A 17220-nucleotide genomic window follows, 5' to 3' on the forward strand; every position below is an offset into this window, starting at 1 on the left:
CCTACACGATGCAATTAAATATCTTAATATGCAAATTTATTTTAGTTCTTGCGTTGCCCATGTCACGAGATAGGTTCTAAAGGATTTAGCAGGTAATTATTGCTCGAGTCGCCTTACCTTCTTCATGGATCATGTGGATCTTATGGAAATGAAATGACCAAATCCAGCGATCTGGAACTAGAGTGGCAAGCATGATGCTCAATCTTATCTTAAATGTACTAAATTGCTCTCTTACGGCTTTCGTCTACACGACATTACATGAGATAATGGGAGCTGCTGTTAATTTTTGGCTGAGAAGAAAGCAAGAGCACCAACAAACGGTGCGTTGATATACGTAGCTGGCTCGGATTGCTGATAGTTGTTTCGATCATCAGCGAAATTGTCTCTGTTATCAGGGCCGCCTATTACGGCGCCAACAAGGACATTCGGATTGGGAGAGCTGGAGTAGAGGAACTTAAACCCATCGTTGCAGGAAACGCGATTCGGGTGTGCATGTATGGATGGCACCGAGGAACCCCTGTGATGAACATGTTGCGGATACCTATTACCGAATCCAACCATGTAAGACATCCTTGCTGGATTATCACCTAAAATATAGTCCACCTGCTTCTTCGCCTGTGCGATGAGCGACTCCGCTGTCACGGTTGAACCACCGCATCTGGCAACTCCTCCATTTGAGCCAAGATACTTGGCATATGTTAATAGAAGGAAAGTTGTGGAGGTTACATATTGCAAATTGCTTTCACTTGCTTTGTAGGAAAGCCCCCCTGCAAAGCATAAGGAAATGCTGTCTTATTCACTAGCATCAACATTTCTAGTAAGGAGCACAGAAATAGAGAACAAATTGCTCACCGGGTGTATATTGGGCCTGGAAACTAGAAGTTCCTGGAATAAGAGAGCATATATAGTTGTCTGAATGCGATTTATATAATTGAAATTCTTCAGTAGTTTTCTCCAAGAATTCCTGTTGAAAATCCCACAAAGTTAAGGCTTTATTTGGTTTCTAATATTTGTGCTGGTGAAGCGGGGATCTTTATAGAATATAACCTTGGAAAGAAGAATCTTAGTCCCAGGTCGCTTGTCATCCCAGCTAAAGGAGTAGTCGTCGTCATCAGAACCCATCGTATGACCATTTGACTGGATGTAAGTCAAGTATGACCTGTTCTGTGACGCTCTATGAATCCATGATGCACCCCAAAGAAGCTCATCCTGAACAGACAAACTTAGTCAACAACAGTGATGGAAATTCAGAAAACCAAGAAGCTGAAGACTATCTTACTTGGTATCCCGAGTAAGAGCAGTAAAATGGGCAGACTACTGAATTGAGGGAGTTGCTATAAGAACCTCTATACTTGTCTGCAAAATCGAACACCTGCATAATCACAATTAGGTTATTTGTAAATGTAGAAGCTGAGGACTAGTGAGCAGTGGATGTAGTTTCAATAGTGAATGTTTACTTTCATTGCCGTATGGAGCAATTTGGAAGAGTAAGAGGGGTCAGACTCTTTGAAAACAATTGAAGCTGCAGCCAATGCAGCAGCTGTCTCGGCAGCCACATCAGATCCCGGGTTCTGGATGGTTACTTTGTACACATTGCGTGGTGTGTCCATGTCTTCTGGCCTCTCCCAGCACCGGTGATCCATGTTTGGATCTCCAACCTGCACCATCCAGCGCACACCCAAGTTCCATTTCAAATTATCAAGTAATGCAGAAACCTGCTATGCTACTGGACCCTGCTGTCATCTAAGAGTTCAATATTCCTGCTTCTGTATCGCCATTTTACAAAATTGTTCAATTTATTTTTAAGAGAGCAGGCGCATTTTTCCTTATGAAGATTTCTGTATGCAAAATTTATAGTAGAATTTTGTCATTGATGCTCACTTGAACATATAGTGTGTCAGGGGTGGCAGTGGCTGCTTTTAAAAGGTAGTCAGTGCTCCACCGAATGGCTGCTTTGGCATTTTCAATCTGATTCTGCATCGAGCTACCGAATTCAATGACACTCCATGACAGCAATGTAGTAGTGAAGGCCATTGGAAGGCCAAACTTGACATTATCACCCGCATCATAGTATCCACCAACTAGGTTCACCTGAAATCCACAAAAAAGTAAAACCAGGATTAATCAGTCCTGTTTTCTTCATGTTAAAAGGAAGTTAATTTATAGTGGAATTTGAACTAGTACGTGGTAAGTAGAACCGTCAGACAACCCAGAGTCCCCCCTCCATGTTAGCCGTTGGTTAGACGGCAATTTGCCTGACCTCTGACCCTCAAAAAAGAGGATAGACTTTTCAAGAGCATTAGCATAGTCTTGAGAAGTGAAGGCAAAGCTAAAATAGCTCAGACAACAAAAAGTTATGAAGAAAAACTGCAACATTAGTGAAAATGTAGTGGCATTAGCCATTTCCCCCCCTCCAGAGCTCCACACTATAGAGTCTTGAACTACGCCTGCTGCAATGTATAGCAGTCAAGGGGTTGTGGGTCTGAATTATATTAAAGAGGAGCTGCCATTTTATAGGCAGGAAGTTCAGTTGTTCGTTGGTCGTTAAGAGAGAGAGAGATTAACGCTGATCACGGGATCAAGTGCGCAAATTTGGACATTTTGCGTAGAGACAACATACAAAAACTTCATCCAAAACGTAAAGTATGATGGACCTGAAAGTCACTGACATCACATACAAAAAAAAAAAAAACATCAAAAGGCAAAGATCATATTTTATGCCGTTGATAGTTCTCGTGCTTTTAAAAAAGAGGAATAACTTCGGAGAGGAGAGTAAATTACTATTAATCCATGACAAGGTCTCTTAAAGACTGCTTGAATTTTTGAACTTCGGATACCGTAATCAATGGCTGGAGTATGGAGTGTGGTAATGAATTTTGGTGGACAAGTACTTTGTCTTTAGCAATGAAGTCACGGATACGTATATATAGTCAAAAATCACATGAGACTCAACAGAGCAAGGATGAGGCTATCACACACAGGCAACAATTTGTATGAACAGTTTTATTAGTTAAATTAAGTCTATCTAGTCCAACCATAATTCCACAAGTCATGTGATTAGGACATAGAGGCATGCATGTCTTATGTTGGTTTCACTATTGGTACAAGTATATCCTTAGGCTTGCTTTATGCACTGAGATTATGCCTCTACTCATAAAATTTAAACCCGTGATGATATTGTGGGACTCAATTACTAGCTGAGCCTTCCATGTCAGAATCTCACATAGCTCGTCAAAGATTTGACAATTTTTCGGGCAGGAATTACCATCTCCTTTGCAATACTTGCGGCTTGATTTGGGAACTCTTAAGAGAGCACATGAGCCTAAAAGATTGGACTAGTTCAGAGAAAAACCTTTTCAGCCAGTGATTATGGATTCACGTGTCATCTTTAGACAAGGAGACGATGTTCTCTGAGTAACTGTTGTTACTTGAAACTAAATTTTAGCCCCAGAGAAATTTGAGGCGCCTTCACATGGAAGTATTAAAACACTAAATCGTGCCATAATTAACTCTTGTCCTTTCTCATAAACGTAAGTTTTCTGAGATCAGGGGGTGTTGTTACATTAATTCAAACTTTTCTGCTAGAAAGTACATGATCAACGGAATTCGAATATGGTAAATTCATCTGCTTAAGAACGGCCATTTCTTGTGCATATTTCACCCTGTAATAAATAATAATCTGTACAACTTTTCTTTCTATACAGAGAATGTATTATTTAATAACTAAAATTTGATTTTTTTTATTTATTTAGGCTGTTATGACTACCGACAACTTCAGGCAAGTAACAGATTTTTTCTGTCTTCCATCATCAGCAATTCCCAGGTTATTGCCAAGTAAATTAAAGAGCAGATTAAACTTGATGTTTACCTTAAAAACTAAGAGAAAATTTCATGACTCATGATATTTGAATCCTTGTCAATTGGTCACTATATATCCAACACCAAAAGTAGCCAATCATATGCAGCTATTTTAACTCTATTCTTTTTCATGCACAAAATCAAATTATCTTCTTATTGCAAACATATTCCAGCTAATAAGCTGCATTCTTGGAAACTATCGTACTGAGTGTAGAATATACACATAACCGATTGCCATGGATGTGACCATGGCTTATGAAAAAGCAGACTATCAGTTAGTTTGAGATTTACAAATTTGTAAAGATGAAAAAAAGAAGCTGGTTCTGGCTAGATTTTACAGAAGACTTTTATCTCCAATAATGATAAGACCGAGGTTGATGGTTTGAAAGGCACACATCAAATACATGATTCTTTCGCAATCAAGTGGATTGAGAAGCAAGATCATTTCAAGCTTCTAACTTGGGACAAAAACTTGAGTTGGGACTTGCCATGGTGCCTGCAGAGGATATTATAGTCAGAACCAGAGGAAAGTCTATCAGCCACAAAAGAAAAGCACTGGGAACTTACAAATATCTGCAAGACAAGGCTGTTTTACTACTGGATCCTCTTCAAATGGGGGTGGAACTTGGCCGTAAACCATTTCGCAACTCATATCTTCAAAATCTGCGAGCAAAAAAATCCATTTATGATACAGAATTTGGAGTTTGCTTCAAATTCACCAATGCTTCTATTGACATCGTGCATAAATCGCAGTTTGAAAGCATAAACAAAGACTTACTAGGTATCATAGTTAATGGAAGCCCGAATTCATTAGTGAAGAAGTCTTGAGTAGGAATCTTGCACATGTTCACGCACATTCCTACACATCCACTATTCTCAAGGTACCTTGACGAGAATTGTTTTTTCAAATTTACAGTTAGCATTGGGAAATTTGTTCAACATGATGAACTTATCTATTGTGCCTAGTTTTGTTGCAGCAGGAGAAAGAAAGAGGAAGGCTTTAATAATTCATGTTACCATAGTAAGATTTTGCTGAAGAGATTAGAATTTCTACCTGCATTTCTTTATATGTACTCCACTTTTTTGCTTCTCCCCATTTACCTCCACTTCCACAACCTATTCAATTAGAACATATAAAATGTAAGCGTCAATTGAAACTCTCAAGTAGCTTGCATTCTAACTCATAAAAAACAGATTTTCCTTTGGGCAATTAGGCTCACAAATAAATCTAAATAAGGAAATATATCCTTGATCCTTTGTGCTTCACTTAAAAGTAGTACAATTTGGTATAGAATGTCAAATTATTGACCAGTTAGCATAACTTTCAAGAGGGAAATTATTATTGACACTTTCAGCTTTGAGAAAACACCTGATCAGAAGGCATTGTTAGATTACCTCAGAAGGCCCAACCAACCACTGGAAAAAAGGAACAGTCAATGCAGCATTGAATTCTGCAGCCCATTTTGTAGGTGGAAACAATTTCTTGAACTGCAATAACAGAAGCTAGCTAGGTAAGCTTTCTGTGTTTGCAGGACAACAACTAGATAAGCTGTGTTATGCTAAACAACCCCATACATCAACTTCAAAAAATTCTCATATTAATCACACAAAAAAATTACTCATAGGTTTCATCACTATTTAACAAGCAATGTATTGCTGCTGCCTCTCAAACATTGGAATTTTAAAACATACTGAATAACAAGAAACAACGAAGTAATAGTTTAGGGAGGAAGTCCACCTGCTCAGGAGCACCTGGAGGGAGCATAGACAAGAGAACCTCACGAACCACTTCTTGTTGCTGCTTGCGATTTCTTCCTTGCATCACTCTCTTTGAAACATCAACAAAACTCTCATAATCATAATCAAACCACCCCTTCTCTTTACTCGCAGAACCATTTTTTGCAGGAGCCGCAAACTTCTCCATCTTTCTAGCAAATAGAGTCATGAACGCTTTCTCAAAGAACCCATCCATGTATTTTGTTTTTTGTCCTATAGGGGCCGGTTCTCCAGTTGGCTCTGCAATCCTACACTTGATGAAACTTCTTGGTCTACATTTATGTAATGAAAGATCTTGTGGAGGTCTAAACTGGACAACTTGGAGGCTGCTTAGAGCCACCATGAATTAATATGCTGTAATGTGCTTTAATTCTTGAACTTTCACAAATGTTTTTGAGTTCTGTTTCTTTTTTTGTTTATATTTATGTTGTGCTTTGGTAGTTCGAGAAGGAAGAATGTGTGAAGGTAAGAGGGCGTGGTTGGCTGCTGTCCCTGCATTGTTTCCATAGAAAAATTTAAAGCCATACATTAGATTTCTGTAACAGATTTATTATCTGCTTTATCTCTTATTCATTTGATCTATAGAATTACTAAAAGATTCCCATCCAACTTTAAAATTACCCAAAAGCCCATACAAAAATAACTCAAAATACCTTACTATTATAGCAATATACTAGATGTAGCAATGTACTAGATAGCTTTTCGGCGTTTCCCTACGGTCAATCTATTTTTTTTTTTAAGTGTAAAAAAAAAAAAAAAACAATGATAAAACACAATAAGTGTATTTTTTAAAAAATACATTAATGGCTCTACATCATAGAAAGAGAATGGAAAAATACCGATAGTCAATCCCTAGTAATTCAAATGCTGAAAGAAAAAACTAGGAGAAAAATCAGAAAAAAATCAATGAAAAAAAAGTAAAAAAAAATACCAACAAACCTAGGTAATGAAATTAAAAAAAAAAACAAGATTATAAATTTAATGATGAAATCAAAAACAAATTAAAATTTGATAAAAAAGCCAAGAATAAAAATTTAAAACCAAAATATTGAGAACTAAAACCTGAAATACCATCAAATATTGAAATAAAAGGCCAAATTGAAAATTCTTAAGTCTATAAATTCATAAAAGAATCTAAAACAAAAATAAAAATCAAGTGAGTGAATACCATATTTCATAAAAGAAAAATATTGAAAAAATCAAAATCAAAATATACGTTCAAAATGCTCGACCTGACTGGTTAACTCATGACCTAGGGGACCTAGGGCATAGGTCAGCCTGGGTCTCTAGGTAACATGTGTTTTTTTTTTCAAAACGAATGGAAAGTCTTATAGGAATTGGATGAAAAAAGAAGTAAGAAAATGTTTGAGAATGAAAAAAAAAAGCTAAAAAAAGAGGAAAAAAACCAAGCAAATCTTGGTGAATTTTCTAAACCTAGGTTAATCTTCTAAAGTCGCAAACCACTAAATTTCAAACCTAGGCTAAACTAATAAGCTCAATAAAAAATAAATTTAATGTTGAAAAGTGAGATAAATTAATTTAATTAAAAAGGAATTCTTGTTAAAAGAGTAAGATCTAACAAAGATCACCAAAAAAACCAAGGCAATACCAGATCAATTTAATGTTGAAGGATAATATAAATTAATTTAATCTAATTACAGCAAAGACAAAAACAAAATCCGAGGCAACTCGTCTTACTCTCAAAAATTTAGAAAAACCATTTGAAAGTGAAGAAAAATTATCGGATGATAAAAAAACTCAAACTAAATTAACTTAACTTTAGTAATTTATGATTTAAGATATGAGATAGGAATAACCTTATAAAAAAAAATTAGAACAAATCATGAAGCTCAAGGCTTAACAAATCAATATCAAATAATGAAAATAAAAATAAAAATTAATTTTAAAAAATACCGAGCTTAAAATGGACTAATTATCAAAACTGGTGGACCGATTCACAATTATAGGAGATAAACATAAAAAAATAACGAAGTAAAATTCTCAATCATAAAAAAATTAAAAAAATTAAAAATTAAAACAATGAGCACTAAATCATGCACAAAAAAAATTGAAAGAAAATAATAAGGGATTAAATTGAAAAACAAAATAAATGAAGAAAATGATTAAAAAAGAGCAATAAAAAATGAGAACTAAAATTTGAAATAAAAAAATTAAATTAAATTCTAAATGATGAAATAAAAAAATTGAATACAAATTTTTATGAAATAAAATGCGGAGAGATGAAATAAAAAAAAATAAAAAATCAAGAAGCCTTAAAATCAAAACAAATAAAAATCAATTTTAAAATAAATACAAATTGAATAACACATCTGAATTTTTAAAGTATCAGCATGAAAACCAATGCACATAAGAGAGAAAGAGAAGGGAAGAAGGAAAAACGTTCATCGCTGCCAAATCTCCACTAACCAAGCCAAACACGCCATGCCAATAATTACACCGCCACTTGAAGTATTGGTGGATTTGGGCCATCTTAATACATTCCATGTGCCACCTATTTGGCGGGGGAATGATAATGCATTGATGCGCATCAGCCTTTTAGATTGATTTTTAAATAATTAGAATTACTGGAAAGTTCTCGATGACATCTTAATGTGACAAAAAAAACATGCAGCAAAGATGAAAATACCCTCCCTGGCTAGGTTTAGATTTTTTAAAGTTTAAGGCTAGATATGTCATTTTACTGTAAAGAAAATATACAAAAATAAAAAAATCTCAAACTTTTGAACTTTTAAGGATATTATCGTTCTTTAACTATGCAAATAAAATTAAAAAATACGCAAATACCTATTTTTTTAGCTTTTAAGGGTGATGAAATTTGCTAAACTTATGAAATTAACCCGAATAATTGACAAATAACATTTTGATTCCATAAAAAAAATAACTCTACCTACAAAACCAAGACAATTATTCAATGCATTGAAAGACAAAATAATCAATAAACTACTTAAATCCATAATATTTCTCCTCGCATATTATAGGAAAAAGCTAAGCGTTATTAGTTTTTTTTTTTTTTTTAACACAGACACGTATATTTATGTAACCATATCTATAGATAGATAGGTAGCATACGTCCTCAATGAAGAAATGGTTCATCAGGTTGATTTATTCAAATTGTAGATAAAAATAGCCTATCAAAGGAAAGAGAAAGCAACCAAAACAAAACCATCTATAAGTAGCTGAGTTGATAAAATAGATGAAGTTAAGAAATATACCTTCTATGTGGTTTTAAGTTTGATTCTTTCTGCTCATTAATATTAATAATCACGAATAGCAGGATGTAGATTCTGTTTCGCAAGCGTTGTTCGAGGTGCAAGAATCTAATTTGGTGCGTGGATGTGAGCCCAAGATACCGTATATATATAAAGTAAGCAAAACAAGATGCATTTATCTGGATAAAAACAGAATCCATGGTCTTAATTAGAGTGAATATATTTACGAGTTTGCTGTTAACGAAGATGAAGCCCAACTTTAGCTTATCAAAAAGGCATTTTTTTATGATGATGCGTTGCCCATTTCTTGTGCAGATGGTCTCGCTCATTTTGGTGTTACATTGGAGGAGGAGAATTATTTTTTATTGGAAGGGCTAGTGCTGAATATGTATGTGGGTCAATAAGCCCAATATGCAATTACCTAAAGCAGGCCAGCTCAACATCTCATCTATTTATGAAATCACCCTACAAGCATTAACACAGAGACCCAGAAGCAAGATCCATCCAAAATTGAACTCGATCTCATTGCACCAAAGCAGGGAGAAACTAGCTAGCTAGATAGCCTATCTAGTGAATTTGTCCAGCCCAAATGCCCCTCCTTTTTTAATTGATCATCAACTGTGATTATGACATGAGAAGATTAATTATTCTAAAGAAAATCATGATAAGGGTTCGCAATTGATGAAATTATGTTGAATATGCAACTGTTTGATCATATTAGTATTGAACAAATAAAGAAAAGCCAGTGAGTTGTAGCTTAGCTCACATTAATGTTTATGCCAAGAGCTTTCAAGTTTAAGGTTTTTTTTAAATAAATAAATAAAGGAAATCCCTCTATTTTTTACCAGGTGGTCAATGTCTTGGCTGCTTGCACAAAATGCACAGAGGAGAGGTGTCACAAGAAGCACAGCATGGATACACAAATGAACAAAATAGATACATCTCACGCGGTAATGGTTAAGAATTCAACACCGACTTGGCTCTTAACTCGTTTATCCTATTTCCTGCTTCGATAATAGCTTAGCAGAGAGCCCATATCCTGCTGTCGGGAGGCCAGGTAGACTGAACCCCAGACCAACAGCTCATCTTTGCTTCCAGTTTTTTCAATGGGAGGAAATCAACGTTTACGTAATTAATACTGATAGCAGTTCATGAGAACTAAAGGGCTTCCAAAAAAAAAAAAAAGAAGGGTGCAAACCAATAACAAGAAGCTTCGGGAATGCAAAATTATGGGTCGCGAGGAATTCATCAGACCAAAATTTAGTTGGGGTTTTGACTTTGATCTCTCACGCATTCAACTCTTTCGGGGCTCAATTTGGAGGTCAACGGGTGCTTCAATTTAAGAGCCATTTCTTTTACCTTTTCTTTTCTTTTCCTTTTTTAGTAATAACTGGTTCCATATGCTGGTGGTAGTTTACAAACGTGGTAGTTTACAAAGAGAATATTGAAGTTAATTCATAGAGTAGTGCTGGTCGGCTACTCGGCTTTGTTTTCTTAGATCATTAACCCATTTGTCAGAATTAATTTTTGTTAATGTAAGAAAAGTTCAGAAGTTATTAATGTGTGTTTTTTTTAGCTGAAAACAAAGTCTATTAATGGAATCAAAATCTAATTTAAATTGGACTAGATTCTATTTTTTTAATATAAAAAAATATCTATTCATTGTTAATGTGGTTTTAGGTTGGAAAAAAAAAATTCTAATCATGAACTTAAAATCTAATATATATATATATGTATATATATATTAGATTGACTTAAATTGACCTGTGTTTAATCTATCCAACCTGTATTTAATTTATCAAATCTATGACGAGGTTTGATGTAAGAAAATTTAATAGTAGATTATGTATCTTGTTAATTCAACAAAGTTTTATTTAAGATATTGAATGATATAGATAATTTGTCTAAAAAGATGGATAACAAAGAAAAACAATAGCTCATAAAATAGACATATAATTATATTCAACTTAGTTTGTCTGATTAGGTTATGTAAAAGATTGCTGAGAAGACTATAATGGTATTGGTTTTATACTCTCAGGGGACAAGAAAACATGCTTATTAAATACTATAGTGATGAATTCAATAAAATAATTTTAAATTTGTAAAATATTAATGTTAAGGTTGAATATGAGAACCAAGCTTTGATTCTAGTTTTTTCACTGTCTTGGTTATTTTATTGATACTTTACTATATGAATAGAAAAATACTAGTGTAAAAGATGTCAAAGCTTTCTTTTAGGAAGTTGAAAAAATAAGTGTTAGAGAATCATAATGATAATCATGTAAAGAACTTAAGTATAAAGTGTAGAACAAATAATAAGGGTTCGTTGTGAAGGCATAACTTGATGAAAATCAAAACCTAGAAATAGAAAATACTTTGAATTTCATGAAGTATATCATTTTAAAAATAATTATCCTAAGTGAAAAGATAAGGTTAAGAAGGAAACCTATGATGCCACAAATGTTTTTAGTGAAGAGAAAATTGTTGATGATCCTAAATAAAATTGTTCTAATTATGCCTATTAGTAGTTTATTGATAAATGAATTCTAGTTTTATCTTACATATGTTATAATTACCATAAAAAAATTGGTTTAGCAGTTTAATGATGTTGTTTTTATTAAGAAATAATAGAAAAATTTAAGTTATTGACATATATATAATTTGTAATAAGATATATAATGACATTGTTAGGACATTGGAGGTTTAACATGTTTCAAAAACGAAAAATAATTTAATTTTTTTAGTATTTTTGGTTTTTAAATTATGATTATTCTGCTGAATGTTTAGTTTTGGAAGTTTGTAAAGGTATTCTTATCATGATTTTCTCTAGTGAATTTTGTGTTATATCCTATAATTTTATACTTTTTTATAATGAATTTTTCTAATTATCTTCTCTGTAGATTAGGCTTAAATTGTCAAATTAAATGTGCACCTGTGTGACGTGATTGATTGTATTTATTTTTATAACATTCTACTTACCAAATGATTTGAAATTCTATAGTTGTTTCGCTACATAGCTCCTAGATCTCCACCTCAACCTTTCAAAATATCAAAAAAATAAATGAGAAAAAGTAACAACTTAACCAGTGATTCCATTCCGACCTAGCTTGATGACTCCTCTGCGAGCTACGAGTCCTTTCTTTTTACAGTGATGATAATTTAGTCATTCTAAGCTCTGTCCGCTCTTAATCCCGATGATAAATCAGACTCGTGCGTTCCCAAAGTTATTTTTCACGTTATGAGTATCTTAGAGTCATATTGTATATTAATCAGACTCGTGCGTTCCCAAACTAGCTAAGTTTGCTGCTCAAAAGATAACATATATTGCCGGTATTGTGGATTACTTTCTCAAATAGTAAGTTATAATCCTTTCGGATTTGTGCTTTACGTAGTATAATGAAATTACTAATTTCTTTTTTATTTAGGAGTTCCTGCTCTCTTCCCTCTTTAACAAGTAAATTAACGACTGTCGAGACATCCGAGAAGAAGGACAGGTCTGAGACAGGTTGTGGGAGACAAGACCTCGTGAAGAAGTTAATGTTTTTTTTTTTTTTTTCCAGGGTCGAGGATGGGGCTCATCTCAATGCGCACATACACTAGACATTTCAGAACTAATATACTCGGGGATAGCCTGCTTTTGAGCTAAGAAGTTCAAAATGGTAGCAATTAAAATTATTTTTTCATCATCAGCTCAAATTCCGATCATTTGGGCTTGGAAATTAATTAAGGAAAAAAATTGCTATGATCTAACCCTTTAAAGACTCTCATCTCACGATGACTTGGAGTGAAAAAAGGGAATCATTCTAATAAATCTAGCTATATAATTAGTAATACCAATTACTTTACGACGTAGTTAATTAATGGCCACATCATAAAATTAATTAACAAAATATTATATTATAAGAAACTCTACACGTAGGGAGGCAAAACACTGTTCCCTCTTTCACTTTTCACTTGAAAAAGAAAAGATTAAAGTGAAAAAAGTGGGGGAAATGGGTGCAGTTTCAAAAATAACAAGAAAAGTTCAATTCAGTCTTTCTATTTTTCAAGTTATAAACTATTCTATTCCTAAATTTTTAAAAAATAATTGTAGTCTAAAACTTTATTTTTTTTATTTTTTTACTTCTTAATTTGAGAGAGAAAAAAAAATAGTTAGATTATGGTAAAAAAAAAACTGGTTAACTTCAATTTCAACCATAAAAAAAAATTGATTTTGGTGTGAACTGGTTTCTTTCAATAAGAAAAATTTTACCTATATGTTTTTTTAATCCATCTCCTTGTCTAAAATGATAGGCTTGAGCTTATAGAGTTTTATGGTTTCGAGTTGATTTTAGATTTTGAAGAGAACTTTTAGGTTTTTTTGAGATCACATACAAATTTATCAAGGCACGAGAGATGTTTTATGAGTGTTTTAAATTAAAAATAGGTTTCTAGATCAAAATAACATAAATTCTAATTTTTCAACTAATAGTTAGAACATGGGAATAAACAAGTGAGGTTTCATCAATTTATTTATTTTTTTAAATAAAAATGAATGAAATATCTTCCACCTTTTAATGAAAAAATAATAATTAAGGTCAGCCCAAACATGTAAATATAGGCTCTTTTTTTTTTAAGCATAGGCTAGGTTTAGACACCTACATTTTTTTTGCCATTTTATTTTTGTTCTTACAAGTTCATCATTTATTAGTCTTTTTTTTTTTAATTTTAATAAGTTTTTTTTTTAAATTATGATATTTTTTTATTGAATATGATGTAATTTTTGCTTAATTTATGATTTCATCATTTTTTTTTGGTTAGGAGGCACTGTTTCTTTGTTGCCCTACTTAATTTTTCCCCCTTTAATTTTATTCAATTGCCTTCCTATGCATATTTTTTTGTTTATTATTATTTTATTAAATAAAACATTGAAATGTCATTAAACACAATCAAGTTTATGGTTTGTAATTCCAGATAAAATGTCTATAACCATATCTATCTCTTTACTCTTTACTTTTTAATTTAATCTTCAATTAGATATCATTTATATAATAGTTTTCTTTTACTCTATTTATTTAATAGCTTTCATGTTATTGTATGATTCTATTATTGTTTAACTAAATAAAAAAATATTCTAAAAAACAAAGTCAATTATATATATGATCTATATTATGAGATTAAATATTTTAATTTTAATTTTAATTTATTTCTTTATTTCTCAGCTTAATCTTTAGTTATTTTAATGATTTTTTTAATGTTTTACTAGCATGGATAATCATTTAATAAAATAAAGAATTTATTTTAATAAATAAAGTTATTAAAAATAACTAAATACAAGACTCGTGTTGTAAAATTAAATATCTTGATATATATATATATATATATATTTTATTCTTCCATAATAGTTTTTATTTATCATTAATGATATTTTTTATGTTTATAGGCACAAATTATTTAATTAGATGCATATATATAAGTTTTTAATTTATAATTAAGAATTTTTCGTATGTTCAAAAATATATTAAAAAAAAGAGAGAGGAGAAATTGAGTCCATGTTAATTGTGAAGTTAGCTGTAGATCTAGTTGTCTTATTATCAATTTCTTAGTTCCTGTTTCCACGAACTTGGTGTTTTTTTTTTTTTCACTTATAAATTGTAAAGTGTTTAACAATATGTTTTAAAAAAGAAGGGCTTGGATAGTAAGAAAAAGAAGAAAAGGAAGTGTTTGGTAAATAATATATTTTAAAGAAGTTTGATATCAAAACTAAATTTTAAAAAATAAAAAATATTATTTTAATATATTTATAAATAAAAAATATTTTTAAAAATAATCATCATTATAAAAAAATTCATAAAAATAAATATCACATTACAACAGGCCGTACCAACGAGCATCATTCAAACGCGTCGTTTCTGGAGGTTCATAAATGTGGTTGATCATTAGTCACTCGCCACCCATTGATTTGTTACTTTTGTTTCCGACATTTGGTTGCCTATCATTTATTTCCTTCGTTTTCATTTTCGGTTCAGATACAGATTGTTTAAATGTTTTTATTTTTTAAGATAAAATAAGGGGCATGCTACTGTGGGGTAGAGGTTGGAGCTGACCTTTTCTTGTCTGTTCCTTTTCTTTTTTTTGTTTTTTACTCCAAAAAATATTTATTACAATCACTCACTTTTTATTTTTAACATAATTTTTATATATTATTATAAATTCTTATTTGAACTTTAATATTTTTTTCAATTATTATGTATTTGATATAAAAATAATAATATTAATGATAATTTTTAATGAAAATTCAATCCAATCCTTTTATTCTTAAAAATTTTAGATTGATTTTACACATGATTTTATCATATTTATGATATTTTAGCTTTTAGTGATACATAAAATATGGACATACTATTTTAATATTTTTTAAATTTCTTTAACAATCATAAATTATTATTATTATTATTATTATTATTATTTATGGAAACAATGATTTCTACTAAAAACCTTGCATTTGTTAAGACCAACAAGATATATATACATCAATAAAAAATTTATCTAAATTAAAAAAATAAAAAATAAAAATAATTATATTTTCAAGTTTATAACAACATCAAAAAATTCTCTAAGATTTTGATGTTTATGTTTGTGTTTAAAATGTTTTTTGGTCCCCTCTTAGGATAGCAAAAGCATGCGTCCAACTCTTTTATTGTTCATATAAATAGCGAAGAAAATGACCTTGTTTTTTCTTTTCTTTTAGCATTCTCATACTCTTTTTTTTCCTTTTTTATATTTATTTTTTAATTTTATTTTTTAATATTTGCTTAATTTTATATTTGTCTTCATAAATTATTTTGGTTTGTTTTTAATGATATTATCATAATCTTAAATAAACATTTTAATATTTGGTTTGAATTTGGATTTTATAAACATCTATTTTTGTTATTGTATAATTAAGTAAAAATTAGTTTTGAGAAAATAAAGTTCTCAAATCTAGTGGAGTCAATCATTTAGGTCGTGGATTTGAAAAGTTAAGTCACAAAACCCGATTCGATCCAATATATTATCATCTTAATATATAAAAAAACTCATCTTTGATTTAAAAAAAAATTAAACTAAACTTTTTATTAGTCATCTAAATTATCTTTAAATTCATTAAGTTGAATAGATCATATCAAAGCAATTTTTATATGATTTAATTTTAAATTTCTAGTCAAGTAAGAAGTCAAGTTTAGAAATTTCAGAATTCAACCGAGTTTAATAATAATACCAAATAATTAACCATAACATGAATTTTTTTTAACATTCATTTTTTTATATTTTTATATGGTTTATTTTTTTTATTTTTTTTAACGTTCATTTTTTTTTATTTTTTATATATGAGCAGCCCTGTAAACTAATGATGACCAAATTAATTTTACAATCAAAATCCCGCTTCAACCCCATATAGTTAGTTCAAAATTTCACATCTATGCAAACCAAATTCATGGCCTCTCCTCCGTGCACGAAGGTGAAATTAAATTATTATGCTGTCCATGTTAAAAACAATAAACACTAAGTATTTAACATGTCAAGATCTTATTCATTATTGATTTCCAACGCACACAAACACAAACACCTTAAATTTTAAAATTTTACTATTATATTTATGGAGAAATTATAAAATAAAGATAACCTCAAAATATCTTATTCCAATAAAAATTCTAAATACTATTTTAATAACGATTCTAGTTAACTACTTAAACTAAAATTCTAAACACCTTATTATCATGATCATCATTAAAATATATTTTTAATCAAGGAATCATTTTTTTTTATCTGAACAACCCTCTTTAAACTGATGTTATTAAACACTCAATTTAGCAATAAAAGACTCTTCTCTAAATAAGATCTTATTGAGTGTAAACAAGTAATTTTATAGGTTTCACAAACGATTTCATCTTGAAATTATGTTCTTCTATATTTCCTTTGCAAAGGATATATAGATCTTTAATATCTTGCAATTGCATATGAATTGTGAATGTATTTCTAAATTGATCTTAATCTAGTAATCTGCAGAATACTAGATTCGATAGAGAGTATATCTTGCTTTCGCTGGCTAGAAATTAGAGCATTATCAAATATTTTTCTTAACTTTCTTCCATGAGTGAAATAAAAGTAATCGAAGTATATTTTATTTTTTATGATGATCCTGTTAGGTTGGTTGCCATTGCATGTGCAACAAATGGACGACACCAACCATTGACTATTGGCAGCCACCATTGTTGAATGAGCAAGAGTTGGTGGCCACCAATATTGACAAACAAGTAAGAAGAGCTGCCAAGGATGCCTATAAAAGAGGCACGATTTTAGAGAGCAAAACGTGAAGAGGATTGTGAGAATGTGA

At 31.1% G+C, this 17220-nt stretch overlaps 2 protein-coding genes across 2 annotated transcripts; both read right to left on the bottom strand.

Annotated features, from left to right (window-relative positions):
* Window positions 1-206: 206 nt before the first annotated feature.
* Window positions 207-2465, bottom strand: LOC105127250 (endoglucanase CX-like). Its single transcript, XM_011028477.1, has 7 exons — window positions 2185-2465; window positions 1882-2091; window positions 1458-1658; window positions 1280-1372; window positions 1048-1209; window positions 853-964; window positions 207-767 (listed from the first exon to the last, which is right to left on the bottom strand). Exons 1-7 carry the CDS (start codon window positions 2401-2403, stop codon window positions 280-282), a joined length of 1485 nt encoding a protein of 494 aa, XP_011026779.1. The 5' UTR covers window positions 2404-2465; the 3' UTR covers window positions 207-279.
* A 1517-nt stretch (window positions 2466-3982) lies between these two features.
* Window positions 3983-6134, bottom strand: LOC105127251 (beta-carotene isomerase D27). The gene is made up of 6 exons (XM_011028478.1): window positions 5597-6134; window positions 5254-5346; window positions 4913-4974; window positions 4637-4743; window positions 4426-4521; window positions 3983-4354 (listed from the first exon to the last, which is right to left on the bottom strand). Exons 1-6 carry the CDS (start codon window positions 5975-5977, stop codon window positions 4305-4307), a joined length of 789 nt encoding a protein of 262 aa, XP_011026780.1. The 5' UTR covers window positions 5978-6134; the 3' UTR covers window positions 3983-4304.
* Window positions 6135-17220: the final 11086 nt, after the last annotated feature.

The sequence above is a fragment of the Populus euphratica genome, unplaced genomic scaffold (genome assembly GCF_000495115.2).
Source record: "Populus euphratica unplaced genomic scaffold, PopEup_1.0 scaffold7.1, whole genome shotgun sequence".
In the NCBI taxonomy this organism is placed as follows: Eukaryota; Viridiplantae; Streptophyta; class Magnoliopsida; order Malpighiales; family Salicaceae; genus Populus; species Populus euphratica.